The sequence below is a fragment of the Danio rerio genome, chromosome 23 (assembly GCF_049306965.1).
Source record: "Danio rerio strain Tuebingen ecotype United States chromosome 23, GRCz12tu, whole genome shotgun sequence".
NCBI classification, from domain to species: Eukaryota; Metazoa; Chordata; class Actinopteri; order Cypriniformes; family Danionidae; genus Danio; species Danio rerio.
In genome coordinates this window covers 49,667,501-49,694,967 of record NC_133198.1, presented here as the reverse complement: position 1 = coordinate 49,694,967, position 27,467 = coordinate 49,667,501, and the positions used below count along the sequence as shown (strand labels likewise).

At 42.9% G+C, this 27,467-nt stretch overlaps 1 protein-coding gene across 1 annotated transcript in view; it reads right to left on the bottom strand.

Moving 5' to 3' along the window:
• The window catches only part of calcrl2 (calcitonin receptor-like 2), a 35,694-nt gene that overhangs the window by 5,448 nt on the left and 2,779 nt on the right, over positions 1 to 27,467 (bottom strand). The window contains exons 2-12 of the mRNA XM_073939501.1: positions 16,681 to 16,781; positions 14,607 to 14,772; positions 13,655 to 13,762; positions 10,657 to 10,769; positions 10,030 to 10,121; positions 7,814 to 7,937; positions 7,215 to 7,374; positions 4,629 to 4,689; positions 4,386 to 4,449; positions 3,333 to 3,551; positions 150 to 191 (exon numbers count right to left, since the gene is read on the bottom strand). Of these exons, the coding sequence (XP_073795602.1) occupies positions 150 to 191; positions 3,333 to 3,551; positions 4,386 to 4,449; positions 4,629 to 4,689; positions 7,215 to 7,374; positions 7,814 to 7,937; positions 10,030 to 10,121; positions 10,657 to 10,769; positions 13,655 to 13,762; positions 14,607 to 14,772; positions 16,681 to 16,743 (1,212 nt within the window). The 5' untranslated portion in view covers positions 16,744 to 16,781. The remainder of the gene's footprint in view (positions 1 to 149; positions 192 to 3,332; positions 3,552 to 4,385; positions 4,450 to 4,628; positions 4,690 to 7,214; positions 7,375 to 7,813; positions 7,938 to 10,029; positions 10,122 to 10,656; positions 10,770 to 13,654; positions 13,763 to 14,606; positions 14,773 to 16,680; positions 16,782 to 27,467) is intronic.

Below are 27,467 nucleotides of genomic sequence, written 5' to 3'. Positions count from 1 at the left end.
TTTCGCACAGTTTCAGCACTGCGTCCAGCTTTCTTTTGTAGTAGATATTTTACTTCAATTCCTCGGTGGGTTATCCTCATCAAAATGTGCTTTAATGAAGATGAATGAGATTAATTAAGGAGGTTTAATAGTTATATAAAAAGTGTTACCTCTCCATTACAGAAGCAGAAGATTACAGCCACCAGGAGACCCTGCGGAGAGACATAAACACACTCAATAACACACACTGTACTGCAGCATGTTCACTGTCCACTAACACTTACACCACCGTTTTGTCATTTAAATCTGAATAAAAATAAATAAATGGATGGTATTTCAGTAATATTTAACTTTCCTTCAGCTTGTTGCAAGTGATCAAAGCAAATAAATCAATGCAATTCAAATATAAAAAATATGAACTGATGTTTACTTTAAACTTTAATTGTATTGTTCTATTAAAATTATGTTTTAAAAGATTTTGTCAAATAAAAGATTTTTCTAGAGTCGTCCACCATAATTCTGTGGCTTAAAAGTATCGGTTCAGGCACCGGTACCATTTTAAAACTATCGATATAGCACCGGTATCAAAATAAACCCAAACAATACACAACCCTAGTGGAGAGACAGTGATAGAGCCAGTTCAGTGGATGGAGGTGACTGGGTGGCCATGATGGAGAAAAATTGGCCAGGACACCAGGGTTACACCCCTACTCTTTACCAGAAGTGCCATGGGGTTATTAATGAGCACAGAGAGTCAGGACCTCAGGTTTAACGCCTCATCTGAAAGACGGCGCTCACTGACAGTATAGAGTCCCCTTCACTATACTGGGGCATTAGGACTCACACAGACCACAGGTTGAGCGCCCCCTGCTGGCCTCTCCACTGCCAACAGCAACCTAGTTTACCCATGTGGTCTCCTATCCAGATACTGACCAGGCTCAGCCCTGCTTAAGCCTAGTTCACACTACAGGATTTTAAACATCAGCAGATCGCTGTGCCGTTCACACTACATGACTTGACTTTGTGTCTTTTGATCTCTGTGGTGTTCACACTACGCGACACTCTGTGAATGATCCACAAGAGGGGGGTCACACACTACATGATCTGACAACAACTCATTCCCCAACAGCTCATTCAAGCTACCAAACCACAGCCAATGAAATGTTGAGGGAGGAGTCGTCAGAAAAGGCTGAACACTATTGGCTGCTTGTGTGCTGATGACATCACTGACAGCGTTTCAAGCTTTGGAGAAAGCATTTAAAAACATCTTCAAATCAGCTGATTTATGAGCGGATTAATCACTCATCTTCAAGGTTCCAGTGGATAGATACACAGAGAGCTTTTAATTTTTGTAATTTTAAAACTCTTTGAAATAAAACTAACATATTTATAACACCCTGCCGTTTTCTAACTATCAGTGTATTTCTTTCTGACATTGTTATTTTTTTTATTACAAAACAGTAAAGAACTGAGCATTTCTGCCTTAAATTACTATATTGGTCAAAATGACTGCATGCATGTCTGATACTTTTCGCTGTGACTTTAAATATGTGTGCATTTTCTTGCCTGGCAACTTCCTGCTAACATAAACAAAACTTACTGATGGCAAAAACATCAATTTACTTCAGATATCTTTCAAAACAGCTTATTCTGTGCTGTTAAATAGCTCCTGTTTGTAAGTGAAAATGAAAGCCAAGACCTTTAAGTGTTTTAGTATCTTAACTACATATTTATAGGCTGTATTACCAGAAAAAGATTATATTTTTAGGCCCACATAGCAAAATTTCTCTGGCCCAGCTCTGGCCCACACAATCAGGTTTTGCTTGGCCCACATGCCACAGTGAATTACGGTACATGACTGGACCAAATCTGGCTTCCAGACAAGGGCCAAACACGGACCATATCTGGGCCAAGTCTCAGCCAAGTTAATAACTCATAACTGGGCCTGAACTGGGCCAGATAGGTTGGTGTGTCACGATTGCAATGAAATTGATAAACCCATGGAGTGATGCGCTTTAGGCACACTATGGGCACGTTTTTCTCAAAGTGACCTGATTGGTAGTATTTTTTTCTTTACTCAAAATTGATTTTAGTGTATTTTAAATGTGGGTCAAGACTGGCCAAACTCACATGGCCCACTTTCAAATGTTTAAATCTGGGCCAAATACTACGTTTTTCATCTGGCCCAAATCTTGTGTGCCGCCTTAAAGACGGTGCCACCTCTGCCAAACCCGGGCCATGTTTGGCCCACCTGCTGTATGCCAGTGCCAGATGAATGCCTGCTGTGCCAGCTTCATGCCAAATCTGGGCCAGAATTCTTTGCTACTAGCGGGGTAATGGTGTCATTAAATATGATGCCAGACATTCAAAGCTTAATTTTAATATCTCAATAATAGCTTTGAATGTAAATATGTTGTGACAGTATGGCGTTTATATGAGAACGGTCAGAATGAGCAGTATGGTAATTCTAATAGTTACAGAATTCTAGTTCCACTGTTAATACAGCCTACTCTCATGTCTGTGCTAACGCAGAATAAAGCGAGTGCACCGATGCCCATTCTGACCAATCACAGATGTTTCTGCTGAGCTCCTGAACACACAGGCGTTCAGCTCATGCTGATCTGCTCTCTCATTGGCTGCAGCTCGTCACTACATCAGACCACACGTGGGGTTGAGTCGGCCGACTGCTCTGGAATATTCAGCATGCTGAATGTTGGATTTCCGTCTGCGAGGTGTCGGCGACGCGTCAGCGAGCCTCGTTGATGCTTTGTTCAGTAGTTCACACATAAAGAGCGCCGAGCTCCCGCACCATCTGTCGGCGAGCTTGTTAACTTCCAAATCGGGCTCAAATCAGGCTTAAAATCCTCTAGTGTGAACTAGGCATTAGCTTCAGTGAGTAACCAGTCTTGGGCTGCAGGGTGATATATGGCTGTGGGCATATGGCCAAAATGTGTTCTTGTGTTAACAGATTGTCCCTCTTAATCCCAACAGGGAAAACCAGCATCAATCCAGAATGCATGATCATCTGCTAATTAAATCAGTTCATAAATGTGCTTATAATGGAAGTCAATGGAGCAAAAACAGCCCCAACATCACCAAAGGGGAGTCAATCTGAACAGAGCGTGTTGTTGTGGTTTTGAAAAATGTCAACGCATTTTCCCAAAATATGAGTCAAAGTAGGACATGTCTGGAAACATCATCATATACGCTGACACAGAGAGAGAACTGTGGCCAAATTAAGCCTCAAAATCAGCCACAGTGAACGAAAATGACCCAAGTTACTCAACTACAAGATGTAAACATGGTCAAAATGTCCACCTCGTCAGCTCTAGAGTTAATTCTCGTAAGCGTACCTGAAAGTGCACGAATATGTTCATGAAGAGCTCGTAGATGGCGCGTGAGATGCGTCCGTTCGGCTCCAGCGGCACCAGGATGAACTGCGCCCCCAGCAGCGGCACCAGGATGATGGTGGCCCGCACCGCCTTCATGTACACGTTGCTCTCGGTGCGGTGCGTCACTCGCAGCTTGGTGATCAACACACGCACGATGTTCAGCAGGAAGAACAGATTCACCTGACGGAGGAAGAGCAGACACACTACACTGCAGAGAAGAGCTTGCGTCTCCTTTCTAGTCCAAATATCTCAAAACTCTCAAATCAAGAAGCATTTTACAGACAAGTACAACATATAGGCTTGTTTTCAGAAATTATGCATCTTTCTACAAGCTGTAAATGTGTCTCTGCTGTGTCTGGAGTGTGTGTGTGTTTGAGTTTGAGCTGAAAATAACACAGATCATGTTCTCCAGCTCTCTGACCCTTTCAGGCTTTGATCCTAAAAGGGTGACTGTCACTTTAAATGCAAATGAGATTGTGCTCTTTTAAGAAGAGGGCGGAGCTACATCCTCATAGTGACAGATGTAAATCAGCAGTGTGTGTGTTGTCAGTGCTGGTCATGTGTGCTTCAGCGTGTGTGCGTGATGCTTCTCAGTCTATGTCGCTGTTCTTCTAGAACTCCACATCTATAATCCTCTTAGTCTATGCTGACATCATCTTCAGCAGCTCAAACACTCTAATGGCGAATGGACAGACGGCTGCTTCTCATTCAGGGCTGCTGGACATGCTAATGAGATGGAGAGATGGGCACTAGTGGGCGGGGCTTTCCCCCTCTGATGACACGTACAAAGAGAGAATGTCAATCACAGTGTTTCCTTCATCAAGTCTGATTACAACAAGCACAATTAACTCATGTTGAGCATTAGAGGCTGCTGGAGATATTCACACACGGCTCACACACATTTTTGCATTACAGGTGCACTTCAGATCAAGCACAATTATCCAGCAGTGAATGTGACTCTTGATTTCATGTCATATTTCTCGTCAAGGAATGATTTCTGAATGAGATTCTCACCAGCAGGGCGGCGTATATTGGGCCGTGTGTGATGTAGAGCAGATCTGTGTTTCTGGCCCAACACCTGTCTCACACACACACACACACACACACACACACAGACACACACACACACACACACACACACACACACACACACACACACACACACACACACACACACACACACACACACACACACATAGCAGAATTAAATATTAAATGCTCCTCCACATCTCTCAATTAAATATTAACCATTTTTACCTGTCATTGTGATAAAACAGACGTGCCACAGCGTGCATGACAGCGGGGATCACTGGGAAACCTGCAGAAGGGCAAATACTGTCTCATTAACATTAGGATTATGGGAATAGTTATACAACTTTTATATATATGAAACAAATATTTAGTTTTGCCGTTTATAGACTGGACAATGTTTTCCTGTGATTATTGCTGAAGTCTCTGGCTCGTATTTTCAGTATGAAAAACGGTATTAAAATTGGCCAACCAATGAAATTGGAGCTTTTGTTTGTGTGCTTTGAGCTGCTGAAGTTACAGTTTAAACAGGTAACTTTCAAGTTAAAGTCATTCAAAGTGAATGTTGAAAAACCTCTAAAAAAGAAACTGATGCTAAGTGTAAGCAGGGCCGGCGCTTCCATAGAGGCGACCTAGGCGGCCATCTAGGGCGGCAGAATAGAGAGGGGGCAGCGTCCCCGACACTACCCTCACCAACTGTGCCCTCAGTTATATCCACGTCTAGTGCGGCAAAATAGAGAGAGCGGCATCCCCGACACTACCCTCACCACCCGCACCCTCAGTTATATCCACGTCTGGGGCCTTAAAATAGAGAGGGCGGCGTCCCCGACACTACCCTCACCACCCGCGCCCTCAGTTATATCTGCGTCTAGGGTGGCAGAATAGAGGGAGCGGTGTCCCCGACACGACCCTCACCACCCACGCCCTCAGTTATATCTGCGTCTAGGGTGGCAGAATAGAGAGGGCGGCGTCCCCGACACGACCCTCACCACCCGCGCCCTCAGTTATATCCACGTCTGGGGCCTTAAAATAGAGAGGGCGGCGTCCCCGACACGACCCTCACCACCCGCGCCCTCAGTTATATCCACGTCTGGGGCCTTAGAATAGAGAGGGCGGCGTCCCCGACACGACCCTCACCACCCGCGCCCTCAGTTATATCCACGTCTGGAGCCTTAGAATAGAGAGAGCGGCGTCCCCGACACGACCCTCACCACCCGCGCCCTCAGTTATATCCACGTCTGGAGCCTTAGAATAGAGAGAGCGGCGTCCCCGACACGACCCTCACCACCCGCGCCCTCAGTTATATCCACGTCTGGAGCCTTAGAATAGAGAGGGCGGCGTCCCCGACACGACCCTCACCACCCGTGCCCTCAGTTATATCCACGTCTGGAGCCTTAGAAAAGAGAGGGCGGCGTCCCCGACACTACCCTCACCACCCTTGCCCTGAGTTATATCCACGTCTGGGGCCTTAGAATAGAGAGGGCGGCGTCCCCGACACGACCCTCACCACCCGCGCCCTCAGTTATATCCACGTCTGGAGCCTTAGAATAGAGAGAGCGGCGTCCCCGACACGACCCTCACCACCCGCGCCCTCAGTTATATCCACGTCTGGAGCCTTAGAATAGAGAGGGCGGCGTCCCCGACACGACCCTCACCACCCGCGCCCTCAGTTATATCCACGTCTGGAGCCTTAGAATAGAGAGAGCGGCGTCCCCGACACGACCCTCACCACCCGCGCCCTCAGTTATATCCACGTCTGGAGCCTTAGAATAGAGAGGGCGGCGTCCCCGACAGTACCCTCACCACCCGTGCCCTCAGTTAGATCCACGTCTGGAGCCTTAGAATAGAGAGAGCGGCGTCCCCAACACGACCCTCACCACCCGCGCCCTCAGTTATATCCACGTCTGGAGCCTTAGAATAGAGAGGGCGGCGTCCCCGACACGACCCTCACCACCCGCGCCCTCAGTTATATCCACGTCTGGAGCCTTAGAATAGAGAGGGCGGCGTCCCCGACAGTACCCTCACCACCCGTGCCCTCAGTTAGATCCACGTCTGGAGCCTTAGAATAGAGAGAGCGGCGTCCCCAACACGACCCTCACCACCCGCGCCCTCAGTTATATCCACGTCTGGAGCCTTAGAATAGAGAGGGCGGCGTCCCCGACACGACCCTCACCACCCGCGCCCTCAGTTATATCCGCGTCTAGGGTGGCAGAATAGAGAGAGCGGTGTCCCCGACACTACCCTCACCACCCGCACCCTCAGTTATATTCGCGTAGGGCGGCAGAATAGAGAGGGTGGCGTCCCCGACACTACCCTCACCACCCTTGCCCTGAGTTATATCCACGTCTGGGGCCTTAGAAAAGAGAGGGCGGAGTCTCCGACACTACCCTCACCACCCGCGCCCTCAGTTATATCTGCGTCTGGGGCCTTAGAATAGAGAGGGCGGCGTCCCCAACAGTACCCTCACCACCCGCGCCCTCAGTTATCCACGTCTGGAGCCTTAGAATAGAGAGGGCAGCGTCCCCGACACAACCCTCACCACCCGCGCCCTCAGTTATATCTGCGTCTAGGGTGGCAGAATAGAGAGAGCGGTGTCCCCGACACTACCCTCACCACCCGCACCCTCAGTTATATTCGCGTAGGGCGGCAGAATAGAGCCCCCCCACCCCCCATTGATTTTCACTTTATTGTTGAGGGCAATGTGACCGTCCTTTGCCTAGAGCGGCAGTTCCGCTTTCTCCGGCCCTGAGTGTAAGTAATAATCCCCCCAGTGTGCCGGAGTCTTATTATCTCAGGTGTGTTTGTGTGTCGTACCCCATCCGAGGATGTAATACCAGCCGAGCTGCTGCTCTCCGACGAACACGGCCACGATGATGAGTGTGTGCAGGTAAATGCCTTCACACAGCATCCAGAAGTAGTTGGAGCAGAAGGTGTAGTGCATGATGCTGGCCAGCAGCTTACAGCCCACCTGAGACTGAACACAACAGCAGACGCACATACTTAGCAATGCGTTCATACCGTCATCACGCCATTTCACACCTTAGAAACACTTATTTAGATACACATACAGTACCAGTCATGGTGGCTTATTAAATCAGATTATATAGAGATTATATAGAGTTGAAGGCAAAATTATTCATCCTCCTGTGAAAGTTTTTATTATTTTCCACATATTTTCTAAGTTTTAACAGAGAGAAGAACAGATTTTAATAGTTTTAATAAGTCATTTCGAATAACTGATTTCTTTTATATCTGCCATGATTCTGGCAAAGTAGTTCCGGCAGGTTTAGAGCGCATTACAGCTCCATATCACTCCGCTGAATGATTAGAGTTGTGTCCTGTGTTGGGGTAAAGTATTGCAAGTACATTTACATTTTACCAAGGAGTGTGTGAGGTGTGTGTTTTGCTCTTACGGAGTCAGTCCTGGTCTGCTGCTCACCGATGACGAAGTAAAACCAGCCGATGGTGGCGAAGGAGTTGAGGATGAAGGAGGTGAACATGTTTTTATGAAGCGTGATGCGCTGGCAGCTCAAACACCTGCACACAGACAACACCCTTAACACCGTCTGCATTTATTTATTTATTTATTTATCTCTTAAAGGGGCAGTTCACTCATAAATGAAGATTTACATTTATTCACTCAGATTAGGTCTGTCTGAGGTATTGGGCGGGGCTAACATACCTAACCACGCCCCTTTTAGCTTTCAGTTTTGACATCTCAAACAGTAATAAGGAGGAGGAGGAGTCTGTTTTTCCTTTTTCCTCATCTTTCTGAATGAATTGCCTACTTCACTACCAAGATTATAATAGGTTTGGATTTTACATTAGTTTTAGTTTTTATTTTGTTTTAAACTTTTTTTTTGTTTAAATTCAGTCAGTTTTTAGAGGGAGATTTACTAGTGTTTATTAGTTTCTATATTTTGAAATGGCTAAGTTTTAGTTTAGTTTTTATTAGTTTCAATATTAGTATAAAGCTATTTGTTAGGTGCAATATTTAAAATAAACAAAATAAATATTGTATAACAAAAGCTAAACCATACATTTTCTGAAACATGTATTCCGAGAACATATGAACACTACTATCTACCACTACCATCTACCCATCCTCAAACTCAAATACAGCAGCCCACAAGACAGCAGCCTTCAGTACAATATGTGTGCAAGGCTGCTCTGAGGTTAGTTACACAGTAGTGATGAGAAGATTAGATCTTTAATGCAAACCGGATCTTTTGTGATCTTCCCATGTTCGGACTCAACATATCAAATATGTGTCAGCAATCTGAATTTCAGTCTGAAAAACATCACCATGATCTGAAAAGTGTCTTACAATTACGTTTTGCAATCCAACTGAAGATTGATTCACTTATTTAATTACGAGTTATACATTACGAGTTTCTGTTCTGAAATAAACGTACGTTTGGCCAGATCCCCTCATTTAAGCCCTGGATTAAAACGCTGCAGTTGTTCAAGTCTAGTTCTGTCACAGCAGGCTGTCATGTACTGTTTGTGTTTGGTTCACTGAATCACACATGCACAGTATTATCGGTTCTCCACTTCCCAAATTGGATCTCAGTGTACTGTTCTAGTAACTGAATAACTCAGGATATATTGGTTTATTTTGAGTCAGACGGGTGTATCAGGCATGTTAAAAAGTAAGTTGTTTGTGGATAAATGCTTAACATTACTGGAGACGCGAATCGTTTCAAATGATTCAGTTAGATTTGGTGAACTAGTTCAACCGGTTCACTTAGAAGATCCGGTTAAAATGAACGATTTGTCCGTGATTGTGATCACTAATACAGAAATGAGACCTATTATTGGGCACAAATGTGTTAAAGTAATAGATTTAAGTCTCTGTATTTAATGTTGTCACCGTGCTGCTGTCATGTCCACTCATTGTTTTTGTCACAGGAGCAACAGCGAGGATGACTTATGGCTCGATCTGGCCAATAGCAGCAGGATTACAGACACTGAGGTGCCATACGGCGCAAACACCTGCAGTGCGAAGTAAATAGGTTTACTTCTAAAAGGCTTACAGTAAGATTATGTATTAAATACATTTACAAAGATGAAAATGAAGGAGGTTTTTGCTAAAACTTTAGTTACTTTCAGTTTTTATCGTTTTTATCTTATTTCGGTTAACAAAAATACATTTTATTATTCGTTGTTTTGTTTGTTTTGTTAACTATAATAACCTTGTTTACTACATCCCATCAGCTGGCAGTAAAAAAATAATAATCAAGCCATGTGTACTGTTTTTACATTTCTCTAGGAACTGCGTCACAATGCAAAAAAAAAAAAAAAAAAACTCTCACAGCTTCAGGTATATGGGTACACTGATTAGAGGAGAACAAACAGCACAGTGGAGAATCCCAACAGTGCAGCAGACTCCACTGCTCTCAGTGATATCTGTGCAGGAGCAGCAGGAGCTGAGGAGGTTATTCTGTTTCTCATTGGATGGAGAAGCTGATTCATTCTCTAATGTTTCATGCAATCTTACAGTTTTGCACATAAATATATTTCTCATCTATAGACTAAACTTGAGGGAGAGTAAATGAAGGATATTTTCATTTTTGTGTGAACTATCCCTTTAAGAGTACTAGTGTGTGTGTGTGTGTGTGTGATGTACTTGAAGTAGGAGAAGATGCTTATGGAGATCATCAGAGAAATGATGGACAGAACGTGTCCCACCATCGCCAGATAATACATCACATACGTCACCTGAAAGACACACACACACAGAGGTTAGTGCCTTTTAAGCGTTTCAAATCACGAGGACACAAGACATGTCCTTATAAACCATCTTAACAGAGTAAGTAAAGTCATACACATCATTATATACATTTGTGTACTTGTAAATCACCAAAACCAGTACAAACACACACACACACACACATGCATGCACACAAACATATACACACACACACACACAAACACACACACGTTTAGCCGTATTAAAGAAGACATAGACTTCTTTTGTTTTTATATACAGATAAGTGAATGTGTGTGCATGTGTGTGTATTATGTGTTTGTGTCTGTGTTTGTTTTGTGAGTGTGTATGCACTTTGTGTATTTTGTGTGCTTGTGTCCACGTGTGTTTGTTTTCTGTGTTTATTGTCTGTCTGTGCATGTTTGTTTGTATTGTGTGTGTGTGTGCGTGTGTCTGTGTGTGTCTGTGTGTGTGTGTGTGTGTTTGTGTATGTATGTGTATATGAGTGTGTGTTTGTATATGTATTGAGTGTATGTTGTGCACCACCTTCAGCTTCTCTTTAGTGTACGCTGAACACTCAGTATAGTTTGACCACAGTCTGTTGCTCTCTGGATGGCGAAACCAGTGGCCATCTGCATCACACACTTTTGTCACTTTCTCTGGTCAACAACAAAAAAAATAGCAGAAATTATCATCTTTCACTCAGAATTTTACAATTTCAAAACAAGTGAAACCATTTTTGTGGAAGTGGGATAGAGTTTTGCAGGAGCTGGACTGAATCTTGCCGAAACAATACAAAATCTTCCGGGAAGGGAACAACCTTGTTGAAATGGGACTAAATCCTGCGGGAGTAGGACAGAATCTTATGAGAACGGGACAAAATCTTGTAGGAGCAGGGCAGAATCTTATGGAATCTTGCGGCACAGAATCTTGCAGAAAAGGTACAAAATCTTGCAGGACAAAATATTGTGGGGGCAAGAGTGACTCTTGCAGGAAAGGGACAGAATCTTGTGAGAGTAGGACTGAATCTTGCGGGAATAAGATAGTATCTTGTCGGAGAAGGACTGAATCTTGCTGGAGCAGGACAGAATCTAGTGGGAGCATGACTATGTCTTGCAGAAGCAGGACAGAATCTTGCAGAAGTGGGACTGAATCTTGTGGGAAAGGGACAGAATCATAAGGAAGCAGGACCGAGTCTTGCAGAAAAGGGACAGAATCATGTGGGAGAGAGATTAAATCTTGCAGACACAGGACTGAATACTGCAGGAAAGGGACAGACTCTTGCAGGACAGAATCTAGCAGGAACAGGACTGAATCTTGTGGGAAAGGGACAGAATTTTTTTAGAGTAGGACTGAGTCTTGAAAAACAGGGACAGAATCTTGCAGGAAAGGGACAGTATCTTGCAGGACAGTCTTACAGGAATGGGACTGAATCTTGTGGGACAGATTCTTGTGGAAGCAGGACAGAATCTTGCAGGAGCAGAACAGAATCTTGCGGGAGTAGGACTAAATCTTGTGGGAACGAGACTGAATCTTGCAGGAATAGAACTGAATCTTGTGGGAGCGGGACAGAATCTTGCAGACACGAGACTGAATCTTGTGGGACTGAATCTTGCGAAAAATAGACCGAATCTTGCAGGAAAGGGGCAAAATCTTGTGGAACAGAATCTTCTGGGAAAGAGACAGAATCTTGCAGAAGCAGGACTGAATCTTGTGGGACTGAATCTTGCGGAAAATGCACAGAATCTTGCGAGAAATGGACAAAATCTTGCGGGAAAGGGACAGAATCTTGTAGGAAAGGGACAAAATCTTGTGGAAACCAGACTAAATCTTGCAGGAAAGGGACAGAACCTTGCGGGACAGAATCTTGCGGGACAGAATCTTGCGGGAAAGGGACAGAATCTTGCGGGACAGAATCTTGCAGGACAGAATCTTGCGGGAAAGGGACAGAATCTTGCGGGACAGAATCTTGCAGGACAGAATCTTGCGGGAAAGGGACAGAATCTTGTAGGAAAGGGACAAAATCTTGTGGAAACCAGACTAAATCTTGCAGGAAAGGGACAGAACCTTGCGGGACAGAATCTTGCGGGACAGAATCTTGCGGGACAGAATCTTGCGGGAAAGGGACAGAATCTTGCGGGACAGAATCTTGCAGGACAGAATCTTGCGGGAAAGGGACAGAATCTTGCGGGACAGAATCTTGCAGGACAGAATCTTGCGGGAAAGGGACAGAATCTTGTGGAAACCAGACTAAATCTTGCAGGAAAGGGACAGAATCTTGTGGAAACCAGACTAAATCTTGCAGGAAAGGGACAGAATCTTGCGGGACAGAATCTTGCGGGACAGAATCTTGCAGGACAGAATCTTGCGGGAAAGGGACAGAGTCTTGCGGGAAAGAGACAGAATCTTGCAGGAGCAGGACTGAATCTTGCGGAAAATGGGCAGAATCTTGTAGGAGCAGGACTGAATCTTGCGGAAAATGGGCAGAATCTTGTAGGAAAGGGACAGAATCTTGCAGGAACCAGACTAAATCTTGCAGGAAAGGGACAGAATCTTGCGGAAAAGGGACAGAATCTTGCGGGACAGAATCTTGCAGGACAGAATCTTGCGGAAAAGGGACACAATCTTGCGGGACAGAATCTTGCAGGACAGAATCTTGCGGGACAGAATCTTGCAGGACAGAATCTTGCGGAAAAGGGACAGAATCTTGCGGGACAGAATCTTGCAGGACAGAATCTTGCGGGACAGAATCTTGCAGGACAGAATCTTGCGGGACAGAATCTTGCAGGACAGAATCTTGCGGAAAAGGGACAGAATCTTGCGGGAACCAGCCTAATCTTGCGGGAAAGAGACAGAATCTTGCAGGAAAGGGACAGATTCTTGTGGAAAATGGGCAGAATCTTGCAAGAAATGGACAGAATCTTGCGAGAAAGGGGCAGAATCTTGCAGGAAAGGGACAGATTCTTGTGGAAAATGGACAGAATCTTGCAAGAAAGGGGCAGAATCTTGCTGGAAAGGAACAGAATATTGTAGGAAAGGGACAGAATCTTGCGGAAACCAGACTAAATCTTGCGGGAAAGAGACAGAATCTTGCAGGACTTAATCTTGCAGGAGCGAGACTGAATGTTGCGGGACAGAATGTTGCAGGAGCAGTGCTGAATCTTGCAGGAATAAGACAATCTTGTGGGACTGAATCTTGCAGGAGCAGGACTCAAACTTGTGGGACTGAACAATCAGTTCTGGGGTCTCTACTGTAAATAGTCAGAACACGTCTAAAAACAAAGCTGTTTGTAAATGTTATTGATAACATGAGGTTCACAAAGACGAAAGATTCTCACCATGCAATGAACTTTACTTATATTCAACATTATTCGATCCATCATTTTATGCAATTTTTTCATATTAAAATTAAGTTTTAATTGGATTTTTTATCATAAAACACAAAAACACAAAAAACACAAAAGTGTGTTTTATAAGTAAAAAAACAAGTAACAACATTTTTCAATTGTGCTATTTCCTTAATTTTCTCATGTGATTGGCCTACCGGATGAATCAAAGTCCAGAAAGTAGGAGGGGCACAGCTGGACAGCGGTGCCGGGGGCGGAGTCTCCCCAACACAGCCACCCGTCCCATGTGCGGTTACAGTACGGGCCTGCAGAGGTAGAGGAAGGAAAGGAGGGAGAGAGAGAGCAGGTGTCTAATAAAATACAAACACTGCACCTAATAACTGCTTTTGCCTTAAAGATTGTGTGTATAAAATTATGCCAATGTGTATATGTATATTGTTTTTAAATGTAATTTGAATTATTGTGGGGGTTTTTTAAGGCTTTTTTGCCTTGGACAGGTGTTGAAAATAATCAAGTCTGCTAGAACACTTAAACAAACGCACATGGATTTTCCAGTGTAATTGTAATGTCCATGTCAAGAAAGTTAAACAAATTAATTTCACTTTTAGGCTATATTTAGGTTTCTTGTGAACACTTGCATTGTCTATATATTTATGGTAGTTTACCGAGGTGGATCAGAATCTAAAGCAGAAACACTGGAGACTGAAGTGGGAGAATGAGTGTTTCCTTACGACTCTCCAGTGTACAATCATAGGAAACAAACTCTGAGACGCTAAACATCACTTCCTGTCCTTCACAGTCAACAGTGGCCTTTTCCACTCTCACAGCAGTGCATACTGGGAGTTTAAACTCCACACCAGCGAGAGCTCAAGCCATCATCAGATAATAATTATATTAGAGTTTCTGAGCGACACCTTTGTTAGTTGTTCATTAAACCATTATCAACTTCCTTAATGAGCAGGGACTCCATTCATGGTTGTTAGTGTGTAGTTGCTAAGATGTTTGAGGTGCTATGTAGTTTCGAACTGGTTGCTATGCAGTTGCTAGGGTGCTAAAAGTGCTTGCTAGGACCGTCCACCAAATCCCCAGACAGCAATTTTAGCACGCTACAGCTGTGTTACTTCTGTAACTGATGTAACCGTCTCTCACCCGGATCAGTGCGCGGGGGGTCGTGCATGATTTTGAGGAAACACTCAAACTGAGCTGAAAGGATCTCCTCGCGGGTCACTTTAAAATCCGAGGAGGATGCTGGAATATCGGTCACCTCCTCTGCTGACATCATCACTGCTAAAACTCCATCATCACAGCGGCACACCTGCAACATCACATTAAACTGGTTAACCAGTGAAGAGGAATATTAGATATAGTGCTCATATAGAGAAATAATCCGGCCACTTTATTAGGTACACCTGACTAGTACCAGGTTGGACCTCTTTTGCCTTCAGAACTGCTTTAATCCTTTATGGCGTAGATTCATCAAGCTGCTGGAAACATTCCTCAGAGATTTTGCTCCATATTGTCATGATAGCATCACACAGTTGCTGCAGATTTGTCGGCTGCACATCCATGATGCCAATCTCCCGTTCCACCACATCCCAAAGCTGCTCTATTGGATTGAGCTCTGGTGACTGTGGAGGCCATTTGAGTACAGTGAACTCATCGTCATGTTCACCAGTCTGAGATGATTGAGCTTTATGACATGCTGCATTATCCTGCTGGAAGTAGCCATCAGAAGATGGAGACACTGTGCTCATAAAGGGATGGACATGGTCAGCAGCAATACTCAGGTAGGCTGTGGCGTTGATGCTCAATTGGTACTAATGGACCCAAAGAAAATCTCCCCCACACCATTACACCACCACCACCAGCCTGAACCGCTGATACAAGGCAGGATGATCCATGCTTTCATGTTGTTGAGGCCAAATTGTGAGCCGAGCATCTGAATGTGTCAGCAGAAATGGAGACTCATCAGAGCAGCAACGTTTCTCCAATCTTCTATTGTCCAGTTTTGGTGAGTCTGTGTGAATTGTAGCCTCAGTTTCCTGTTCTTAGCTGACAGGAGCGGCACCCGGTGTGCTCTTCTGCTGCTGTAGCCCATCCGCCTCAAGGTTGGCCGTGTTGTGTGTTCAGAGATGCTCTTCTGCAGAGCTCGGTTGTAGCGAGTGCTTATTTGAGTTACTGTTGCCTTTCTATCAGCTGGAACCAGTCTGGCCATTCTCCTCTGACCTCTGGCCTCATCAACAAGGCATTTGCGCCCACAGAACTGCCGCTCACTGGAGATTTCCTCTTTGTCGGAGCATTCTCTGTAAACCCTAGAGATGGTTGTGCGTGAAAATCCCAGTAGATCAGCAGTTTCTGAAATACTCAGAGCAGCCCGTCTGGCAGCAACAACCATGCCACGTTCAGAGTCTCTTAAATCCCCTTTCTTCCCCATTTTGATGCTCACTTTGACCTGCAGCAGATCCTCTTGATCATGTCTACATGCTGAAATGCAGTGAGCTGCTGTCATGTGATTGGCTGATTAGACATTTGTTTTAACGATCAGTTGGACAGGTGTACCTAATAAACTGGCCGGTGAGTGTAAACACTAGTGTTTATGAAATTTAATTCAACGTTTAAAAGCAACTTGTCGTGTGAAATGGAGGTTGCAGCAACTGCATCATTAAGCCAAAAGGTGGCGACAAACTGCAATCAAAAATTAATCCCACTAAAATAATTCTTCAAAAATGATCTTTTAATCAAACATGACGTTTTAATGAGGGATTTATTAATTCAATAACTAAAAATGAGACAAAAAAATCTATATAATGATGTGCTGTTGTTGTTCAAGATTACAGTATAATGTTAAATGAACACATTTAGGATCAGCAACAGTAGCTGAAAGCTGTTTTTCACATGCTACACTTAAATATTTAATATTATTATTACTTATTAAATCTAAAAAGCCGGGTATTACTTGATTTTAATTTTGTTAAAACCAAAAGCTCCTTGTGTACTGTTCGTGTGATGAACAGAAAGCTAATAACGTTTGTCTGCTCCGCCTTTTGCAGATCCAAAACATGATGAACAGCAACATACACCACTGTCCACCACACACATGCATGCGCACACACACAAGCACACTCTCACAGTGTAACAGGGTGTGTGAGTGCAACGGTTACACACACACACCCTTTCTCTGACACATGCACTCTCTTTCTGAGTTACACACACACTCACTCACCTGTGTGTTGAGCAGTGTTGCGAGCAGCAGCAGCAGTGGTGTGTGTCTGGTCATGATGTTCATCTGCCACTCAGACAGGAGGCGCTAGAGAGCATCAGCGTCTGCACACACACACACACACACACAAACACACACGTTTCATCCTCCAGTACAGACCGGCTGACGCTCATGAGAACACACACTTGTTTATTTTGCGAGAGGATGTTGCTGGCAGTCTATAAACACAGAGGTCAGAGCCCGCGGCGGAAGACCCCAGAAAACACACAACATCAACACACACACACACACACAAACACACACACTGTTACACTAACATACACACACACTGCTACACTCTCTCTGTTACACACACACTCTGCTACACATGCTCTCTTACCCCCTGTGTTACACACACACACAAACACTCTCTCTCTCTCTCGGTTACACACACTTCAGCTGTATAACAAACACACATTATAAACAAAACAATTAATAACCTAAAAAAGCCAATAAAACGATGTAATGTGTTGTTTTACATGCAAACAGTACAGATAATTATTATAATTATTATTTTTTAAATATATATTGACATTAATAATCAGTTACAGATTATTATTATTGAAACTACGACTATATAAGTGCATGTGGGATATCATACACACTTCTGCAGTTTCTACAACACCACTGACATACTGAGCTAAACGTCTGTTTTGCAGTCATGAGTCACGACAACAGCCGCCGCCGCTTTATTCCAGATTCATTGTGTTTGCAGTGAAAGAAAGGAAACGCATGGGCTGGGATTATTATGGGCTGGAATAATTGTGGGTCAAACAGCTAGACTAATCAAACCGTGAGAAGAAATGATCTGTGGATGAAACTCAGAGCACTTCTGACTGGTTGCTATGCTATGTTTTGAGTGGTTTTAGTGTGTTGCTATGCAGTTGCTAAGATGCTTTGAGTGGTTATTAGGATATACCGTTGCTAAGGTGTTTTGGGTGGTTGTTAGGATGTTGCTATGCAGTTGCTAAGGTGTTTTAAGTGGTTTTAAATGTTGCTATGCAGTTGTTAAGATGCTTTGAGTGGTTATTAGGATATACCGTTGCTAAGGTGTTTTGGGTGGTTGTTAGGATGTTGCTATGCAGTTGCTAAGGTGTTTTAAGTGGTTTTAAATGTTGCTATGCAGTTGTTAAGATGCTTTGAGTGGTTATTAGGATATACCGTTGCTAAGGTGTTTTGGGTGGTTGTTAGGATGTTGCTATGCAGTTGCTAAGGTGTTTTAAGTGGTTTTAAATGTTGCTATGCAGTTGTTAAGATGCTTTGAGTGGTTATTAGGATATACCGTTGATAAGGTGTTTTGGGTGGTTGTTAGGATGTCGCTATGCAGTTGCTAAGTTGTTTTGAGTGGTTTTAGAGTGTTGCTATGCAGTTGCTAAGATGCTTTGAGCGGTTATTAGGATATACCGTTGCTAGGGTGTTTTGGGTGGTTGTTAGGATGTTGCTATGCAGTTGCTAAGTTGTTTTGAGTGATTTTAGAGTGTTGCTATGCAGTTGCTAAGATGCTTTGAGTGGTTATTAGGATATACAATTGCTAAGGTGTTTTGGGTGGTTGTTAGGATGTTGCTATGCAGTTGCTACGGTGTTTTGAGTGGTTTTAGTGTGTTACTATGCAGTTGCTAAGGTGTTTTGAGTGGTTGTTAGGATAGACCGTTGCTAAGGTAGTTTGAGAGGTTGTTAAGATGTGGCCATACAGTTGCTAAGGTGTTTTGAGTGGTTTTAGTGTGTTGCTATGCAGTTGTTAAGGTGTCTTGAGGGGTTGTTAGGATGTTGCAATACAGTTGCTAAGATGTTTTGAGTAGTTTTAGTGTGTTGCCACATAGTTGCTAAGGTGCTTTGAGCAGTTGCTATTATATACAGTTGCTAAGGTGTTTTGAGTGGTTTCAGTATGTTGCTGTGCGGTTGCTGAGTTGTTTTGAGTGGTTTTAGTATGTTGCTATGCAGTTGCTAAGGTGTTTTGAGTGGTTGTTAGGATGTTGCTATGCAGTTACTAAGGTGTTTTGAGTGGTTGTTAGGATGTTGCTATGCAGTTACTAAGGTGTGTTGAGTGGTTTCATTGTGATGCTATGCAGTTGCTAGGGAGCTTTGTGCAGTTGCTATTATATACAGTTGCTAAGGTGTTCTGAGTGATTTTAGTGTGTTGCTATGCCGTTACTAAGGTGTTTTGAGTGGTTGTTAGGATGCTGCTATACAGTTGCTAAGTTGTTTTGAGTGGTTTTAGTGTGTTGCTATGCAGTTGCTAAGGTGTTTTGAGTGGTTTCAGTGTGTTGCTATGTAGTAGCTAAGGTGTTTTGAGTGGCTGTTAGGATGTTGCTATGCAGTTACTAAGGTGTTTTGAGTGGTTGTTAGGATGTTGCTATGCAGTTACTAAGGAGTGTTGAGTGGTTTCATTGTGATGCTATGCAGTTGCTAAGGAGCTTTGTGCAGTTGCTATTATATACTGTTGCTAAGGTGTTCTGAGTGATTTTAGTGTGTTGCTATGCCGTTTCTAAGGTGTTTTAAGTGGTTGTTAGGATGCTGCTATACAGTTGCTAAGGTATTTTGAGTGGTTATAGTGTGTTGCTATGCAGTTGCTAAGGTGTTTTGAGTGGTTGCTATTACATAGAGTTGCTAAGGTGTTCTGAGTGGTTTTGCACACATGCGCGCACACACGCACACACACACAATATAAATAAAAATAATAAAATCTAAAACCATTAAAACTAATAAAATGCCATTCTTGGTTTACTTGTAAGATATTACAGATAACGACGTTACATAAATAAATACATTTAAATATTTATAAATAAAGTATTATTAAATGATGTTAATACCTTTAACAGATACACAAACTACATACATTGGGCTGGGAGTATTATGGGTTGTTTCTGTAATAATGTATGGTCAAACTGCAAGGATAATCAAACCATGGGATGAAATGATCTGTAGATAAAATGTAACGTACTTCAGCATGTGTGTGTGTGTGTGTGTGTGTGTGTGTGTGTATGTGTGTGTGTTATTAGTGCATTTTTCCCTTTTGACTAAGCATCTCGAGGGACAGAAGCGAGTGTGTTTGTGGATGTTGTGTGTTTCCCATGAGCGCTCGGACGAACAGATCTGGAGTTTCAGGTCAAAGGTCACGGTCACAGACATGAGAAACATCCACACGTCCCAAGAGCTCCAACACTGCAGTGAAGATCCACACGCTCTCATTATGCCCCAGTATATCTCTGCAGAGCTCATACTGTGGTAAATTCACCGTAACACACAGAATCCGGGCTCGATGCTTCTATTAGTGCAGCAAATATAATAAAATATGCGAATGTTTAATTTCAGAGCATTTTGTTCAGTATTTAAGGGAGTGAATTTAAATAAATAAATAAATAAAGATGTACTGGAATATGATGTAATGCATTTAATATAACATATTAAAAGACCAGGCGACACAGTGGTGTCGCACTGTGGCCTCACAGCAAGAAGGTCTCCGGTTCCAGTCTCGGCTGGGTCAGTTGTTGTTTCTGTGTGGAGTTTGCATGTTTTCCCCGTGTTTGCGTGGGTTTCCTCCAAGTTCTCCGGTTTCCACCACAGTCCAAACACATGCGCTATAGGGGAACTGATCAACTACACTGGCCGAAGTGTATGAGTGAGTGTGTGCATATGAATGAGTGTGAATAGGTGTTTCCCAGTACTGGGTTGCAGCTGGAAGGGCATCCGCTGTGTAAAACATATGCTGGATAAGTTGGCGGTTCATTCCGCTATGGCGACCCCTGATTACAGTTTTTCTCAGTGGCTTTGGTGCATTTCTCACTACACTATTTACATTTGCACAACAGGTCATGCATTTCTCAAAACAATTAATCATTTGTGCACATCCTAGTAGCAGTTTCTCATTCCTTTCAACAAATTGCGAATGCTTTTAGACATGCATCAACTGCTTTCACACAACTCTCTGCTGTTTATAACATTATCATTTGCTTATGTCATGTCAGTCAAATGAACTAAACTTGTAATTGCTGAATTGTCATTTCATATAAAACTAATACTCCTCATTTTATCATTTGAGTCATTACATACAAAAATGTTGAACTAGTTGTAATATTTCTCTATAGAATATACATTTGTCTATACTAGTTTTTGAAGAGTTATGGTTTATTTTGTTATATTAGCTCCAGATTTAGCTTCAGTGCTGACTAAGCTAATGTATATGCACAAATATTATATTGTATATAAATAATATAATTATATAGTATAATAATAATATAATAAATCATTTAATAAAAATCTAAATTTAAAAGATAGATTTGTGAGTGGTGTATGCTGAGCAATGTATATGTATGCATGTATATATATTAGTGCGGCGTTAATGCGAGACTCATATCGGGCAATAAAAAAAGGTTGGGTTGGGATCTGGGTCTATTCTACACAAGCTATGATGACTTTCACCTTGATATTTTAGCGGGGATGTATACCTGACCGGTGAGCCATCTGACAAAACAGTGCCCTTCTGAATGGCAGGATGAAGCCTTCTGGAGCTTTCACTTACTTCGAAGACACGACTGACTACGCTTATCTGTCTGTCTGTCTGTCTGTAGCATATTATCCTTTACCAACTTCTTCCTCAAGGAGAGAGTTATTTCTGTTCTGAGAGCCAACAGGAAGCAGAAATAGAAGAGAGGCCTTACTTCCTGCTCTGTCTGTGAGTTTCCGTCCCGTCGCTCCGTAACATTAGGATAAAAATAAGCCATTGTTGCACCTGCACAAAACAGACGGACCAGAAAACCAGCAAAACCCGCACCGCAGACACCACTGCGCTTCTGTTTCACCACTATTCTCACATTTGTTGCGCATTTCAGTTCAGTTTCAGTTCATTTCATTGTTAGTTTAGTTGTTATGTTGTTTTGTTTTTTATTTAGTTTTTATATATTTAGTTTTAGTCACGGTGGCTCAGTGGTTAGCACTGTGGCCTCACAGCAAGGGTCAGTTGGTGTTTCTGTGTGGAGTGGGTTTCCCCCACCGTCCAAACACATGCGCTATAGGGTCTACTAAACTGGCCGTAGTGTATGTGTGTGTGTGAATGAGTGTGTATGGGTGTTTACCAGTACTGGGTTGCAGCTAGAAGGGCATACGCTGTGTAAAACATATGCTGGATAAGTTGGCGGTTCATTCCACTGTGGCAACCCTAAATTAATAAAGGGACTAAGCTGAAGGAAAATAAATGAATGAATAATTAGTTTAGCATTTAGCAGCTTACATTCACTCCTGTGCAAAACTATTTGCAATAAAAATAAAATAATAGTTTCACAAACCACACAAATGCGACGTAAACTAATGAAAAGTCAAATTGATGACAAAATTCTTCATATTGAGGTTAAACACGCCTAATTAGCATTGTTTTACATTTAATACAGTTTTCGGCAACTAAACAAACATTACAACACTTTTTATGCTTATATAGTACGGATGTTTTAATAAAATATTGCGTTTGACTGATATGTTTGGCGCCATCTACTGGTGTTTAACAGCTGCAGCTCTGATTTTACACCACAGAGCGAGTGCTTATTCTGAAAATGATTATAATTCATCATTATTATTTCATTTGTTAGCTTTTCAGTGATTAAATGTGATTTGTTTGTTTTGTTTCAATTAACGAAAATATTTTTTCACCAATAATTTTAGTTTGTTTACTAAATTAACCCAAGTGTGTAAACACTCACTCTGCAAACAATGCCTTTCCTATTAGGAGTTTTTGTCTTGTTTCTAGTTCACTCATTCATTTTATTTTTTGGCTTAGTCGCTTTATTAATCTGGGGCTGCCACAGCGCAATGAACCTTCAACTTATCCAGCACGTGTTTTACGGAGCAGATGCCCTTCCATCTGCAACCCATCCCTGGGAAACATCCATACACACTCATTTACTACGGACAATTTAGCTTACCCAGTTCCTCTATAGTGCATGTGTTTGGACTGTGGGGGAAACCGGAGCACCCGGAGGAAACCCACACCAACACGAGGAGAACATGCAAACTCCACACAGAAACACCAACTGACCCAGCCGAGACTCAAACCAGAGACCTTCTTGCTGTGAGACCACTGCTCCACCTACTGCGCCACTGTTTCTAGTCCAAATATCTAAATATTCTTAAATCAAGAAGCATTTTTAGACAAGCAAATAAAATAGTCTTGTGTTCAGAAACACTGAGTCAAAATGAAGAGTTTTTCCCTTAAAACAAGAAAAAAACCTGGAAATGGGATAAAAGAAACGTCAAAACAAAAACAAGCTTATTTTTCCTTCCCCATTGTCAGATTATTTACCTTGTTTTAAAGGAAAAACTCTCCTAATTTTGACTCATTATTTCTGAAAGCTAGACTATATTATTTGCTTGCCTAGAAAATGCTGCTTGATTTAGGAATGTCATGATATTACAAGACAAAACATCCAATAAGAAAAGCATTTTTCAGCAGTGAACACACAATCAAGAGCAATTTACAGACAGCAGGAACATATTTATCAGGATATCCGCAGCCAAAAACATCAAAAGCAATCAGGAGAAACTCTGGAACTCATCTTCATTCTCCATCACATCTCCGTTTGTTCACACTGAAGACACGATTCAGAAGGCTGGAGATGGCAAATGCTCATTTCATACAATTCATCATTCTCCTTCGGCTTAGTCCAGGGGTGGCCAACCCTGTTCCTGGAGATCTACCTTCCTGCAGATATTAGTTGCAACCCATATCAAACACACCTGAACCAATTAATTAGGACCTGAACACCATGTGATAATTACAGGCAGGTGTGTTGATTATGGGTTGCAACTGAAATCTGCAGGAAGGTAGATCTCCAGGAACAGGATTGGCAACCCCTGGCTTACTCTCTTTATTTAACAGAGGAATGAACCGCCAACTATTCTAGCATACGCTTTAGGCAGCGGATGCCCTTCCAGCTGCAACCCAGTGCTGGGAAGCACCCATACACACTCATTCTCACACACACACACACAAACTCATAGACTAAGTTCATCAATTCCCCTACAGCGCAATTCCCCAATATTTCTGCAGCGTCCACAGTGGATCACGTGAGCGTGACGGCCGCTGCACTGAAATATAACAAGCTTCTTATTTTCCCAATGCTGAGTCCAAAAATAACAGCGTATGATTGGAGGACAGCCAGACGACTCAAAGCAGACCAGAGAGTGTGCGCACGCATGCACACACACACACACACGCATACACCCATACACCCATTCTTCATTACCTGACATGTAAAATATTTAAACTATTTCTAACCAGATCTAGACCTTTACAATTACAGGAGAGAATGTGAGAGCTGTTTTACTGTACAACACACACTGTCACTGATATGGGGTTGCTAAGGTGTAGTCAGTTTGTTCTGGCTGGTTGTTAGGGTGATTTGGATCAAAAAGAATGTTCTGGATGGCTGCCAGAGTGTTGTCAGGGTGCTACAAGTGGATCAAAAAGTGTTCTAGGCGGTTGCTAGGGTGTTGTCAGGGTGCTCAAAGTAATCAAAGATTGTGGTTTCAAGGGTGTTGTCAGGGTGCTCCGATGGGATTATAAATTGTTCTGTGTGGTTGCTAGGATGTTGTCAGGGTGCTCAGAGAAGATCAAACAGTTTTCTGGGTGGTTACTAGGGTGTTGTCAGGGAGCTAAGAGGAGATCAAAGAGTTTTCTGGGTGGTTACTAGGGTGTTGTCAGTGTGCTCTAAGGGAATCAAAGAATGTTCCAGGTGGTTGCTAGGGGGTTGTCAGGGTGCTACAAGAGGATTAAAGAATGTTATAGGTGGTAACTAGGGTGTTGTCAGGGTGCTCAAAGTAATCAAAGATTGTGGTTTCAAGGGTGTTGTCAGGGTGCTTTGGGTGATTTAAAGAGTGTTCTGGGTGGTTGCTAGGGTGTTGTCAGGGTGCTCCGATGGGATTATAAATTGTTCTGTGTGGTTGCTAGGATGTTGTCAGGGTGCTCAGAAAAGATCAAACAGTTTTCTGGGTGGTTACTAGGGTGCTGTCAGGGAGCTAAGAGGAGATCAAAGAGTTTTCTGGGTGGTTACTAGGGTGTTGTCAGGGTGCTCCAAGGGAATCAAAGAATGTTCTGGGTGGTTGCTAGGGGGTTGTCAGGGTGCTACAAGAGGATTAAAGAATGTTATAGGTGGTAACTAGGGTGTTGTCAGGGTGCTCAAAGTAATCAAAGATTGTGGTTTCAAGGGTGTTGTCAGGGTGCTTTGGGTGATTTAAAGAGTGTTCTGGGTGGTTGCTAGGGTGTTGTCAGGGTGCTCAGATGGGATTATAAATTGTTCTGTGTGGTTGCTAGGATGTTGTCAGGGTGCTCAGAGGAGATCAAAGAGTTTTCTGGGTGGTTACTAGGGTGTTGTCAGTGTGCTCCAAGGGAATCAAAGAATGTTCCAGGTGGTTGCTAGGGGGTTGTCAGGGTGCTACAAGAGGATTAAAGAATGTTATAGGTGGTAACTAGGGTGTTGTCAGGGTGCTCAAAGTAATCAAAGATTGTGGTTTCAAGGGTGTTGTCAGGGTGCTTTGGGTGATTTAAAGAGTGTTCTAGGTGGTTGCTATGGTGTTGACAGGGTGCTCCGATGGGATTATAAATTGTTCTGGGTGGTTTCTAGGATGTTGTCAAGGTGCTCCGAGGGGATCAAACAGTTTTCTGGGTGGTTACTAGGGTGTTGTCAGGGAGCTAAGAGGAGATCAAAGAGTTTTCTGGGTGGTTACTAGGGTGTTGTCAGGGTGCTCCAAGGGGATCAATAGTGTTCTGGGTGGTTACTAGGGTGTTGTCAGGGTGCTCCAAGGGAATCAAATAATGTTCTGGCTGGTTGCTAGGGGGTTGTCAGGGTGCTACAAGAGGATTAAAGAATGTTATAGGTGGTAACTAGGGTGTTGTCAGGGTGCTCAAAGTAATCAAAGATTGTGGTTTCAAGGGTGTTGTCAGGGTGCTTTGGGTGATTTAAAGAGTGTTCTGGGTGGTTGCTATGGTGTTGACAGGGTGCTCCGATGGGATTATAAATTGTTCTGGGTGGTTGCTAGGATGTTGTCAAGGTGCTCCGAGGGGATCAAACAGTTTTCTGGGTGGTTACTAGGGTGTTGTCAGGGAGCTAAGAGGAGATCAAAGAGTTTTCTGGGTGGTTACTAGGGTGTTGTCAGGGTGCTCCAAGGGGATCAAGAGTGTTCTGGGTGGTTACTAGGGTGTTGTCAGGGTGCTCCAAGGGAATCAAATAATGTTCTGGCTGGTTGCTAGGGGGTTGTCAGGGTGCTACAAGAGGATTAAAGATTGTTCTAGGTGGTAACTAGGGTGTTGTCATGGTGCTTGGAGGGGATCAAACAGTTTTCTGGGTGGTTACTAGGGTGTTGTTAGGGTGCCCCGAGGGGATCAAAGAGTGTTCTGGGTGGTTAATAGCAAATATGTTCTGTGCGGTTGCTAGGGTGTAGTCTGGGTCTTCTGTGTTGCTAAGTTTATGTGTGAATGCAAGAGAGATGACAGGGTAAAACCAGAGTATCTGAGTGGTCATTAGAGTGTAGTCAGGGTGTTCTCAGTGGTTGCTAGGGTGTTATTTACTGGCCAGGCAGATGCTACATGTATATAGTATGCAGTGGAATTCAATCCTGATTGTCTAGTATGAGGATCTGCTGCTCCACATGAGGGATTTTGACCTGTTCAGAGAGGGAAATCTCCCTATATGGAGATCAGCAGCCGAGGAGAAACATCTGGAAGACTCACAATATAACTGGACAGACGGTCTGCTCCAAACTCTGCACGGAAATCTATTTAAAATCACAATTCCTAATTACTTTTAATTATACTGGACCACCTGGGATCACTCATATCAACCATATAATATACTTATTTACAATGAAACAAATGCTTTTCTTACAGAGAGTTTGTGTCTTGTTTGTAGTCCAAATATCTTACAATTCCTAAATAAAGAAGCTTTTCCAGACAAGTCAAGCATATTGTGTTGTTTTTAGAAATAATGAGTCTAAATGAAGAGAGTTTTTCCTTAAAACAAGCAGAATAATCTGACAACGGGGGAAGAAAAGTGATATTGTTTTTGCTTTAACATGAGATTATTTTGCTCAACACATGATCAGATTATTCTGCTTGTTTTAAGGAAAATCTCTTCAATTTGGACTCATTATTTCTAAATAGAAGACTGTATTGTTTACTTGTCTAGAAAATGCTTCTTGATTTCAGAAAATTGATATAAATGTTGTGTTTCTATATTGACACTTACACAAACTCTGAAGCTGAATTATACAACTTTACAAATTGCCAAAATCTCTTAAAGCCACAAACTAAATGCACAAATTGCACGACTCTGTCAAGGTTGTGACAGCCAGGAAAACACACACACACACACACACACACACACACACACACACACACACACACTATTAATACCCCAAACAGCTGCCTGGCAGAGCAGCGTGTCCCTCAGCACAGAGTGGGCACCGTGCCCCCTGACATCTCTTTAGTGCACTCAGAAGGGAACACCATTCACTACATGCACAACGTATAGAGAAAGGCTGAATCACAATATAATACCTCAGCAGCACGCCACTAACATAAAAAAATGCCCTTCCTTTTTCAAAAATCCTTTTTTTAACACACTTTGACTGGTTTTTAATCATTTTAATTCTTTGTTTTGTATTTGTTTTATACTTTTTTATTCTTGTTCATGTCATGCACTTTGAATTGTATGAAATGTGCTTTATAAACACACTTGTCTTGCCTTTGCAGCGTGTGTAACTTCATT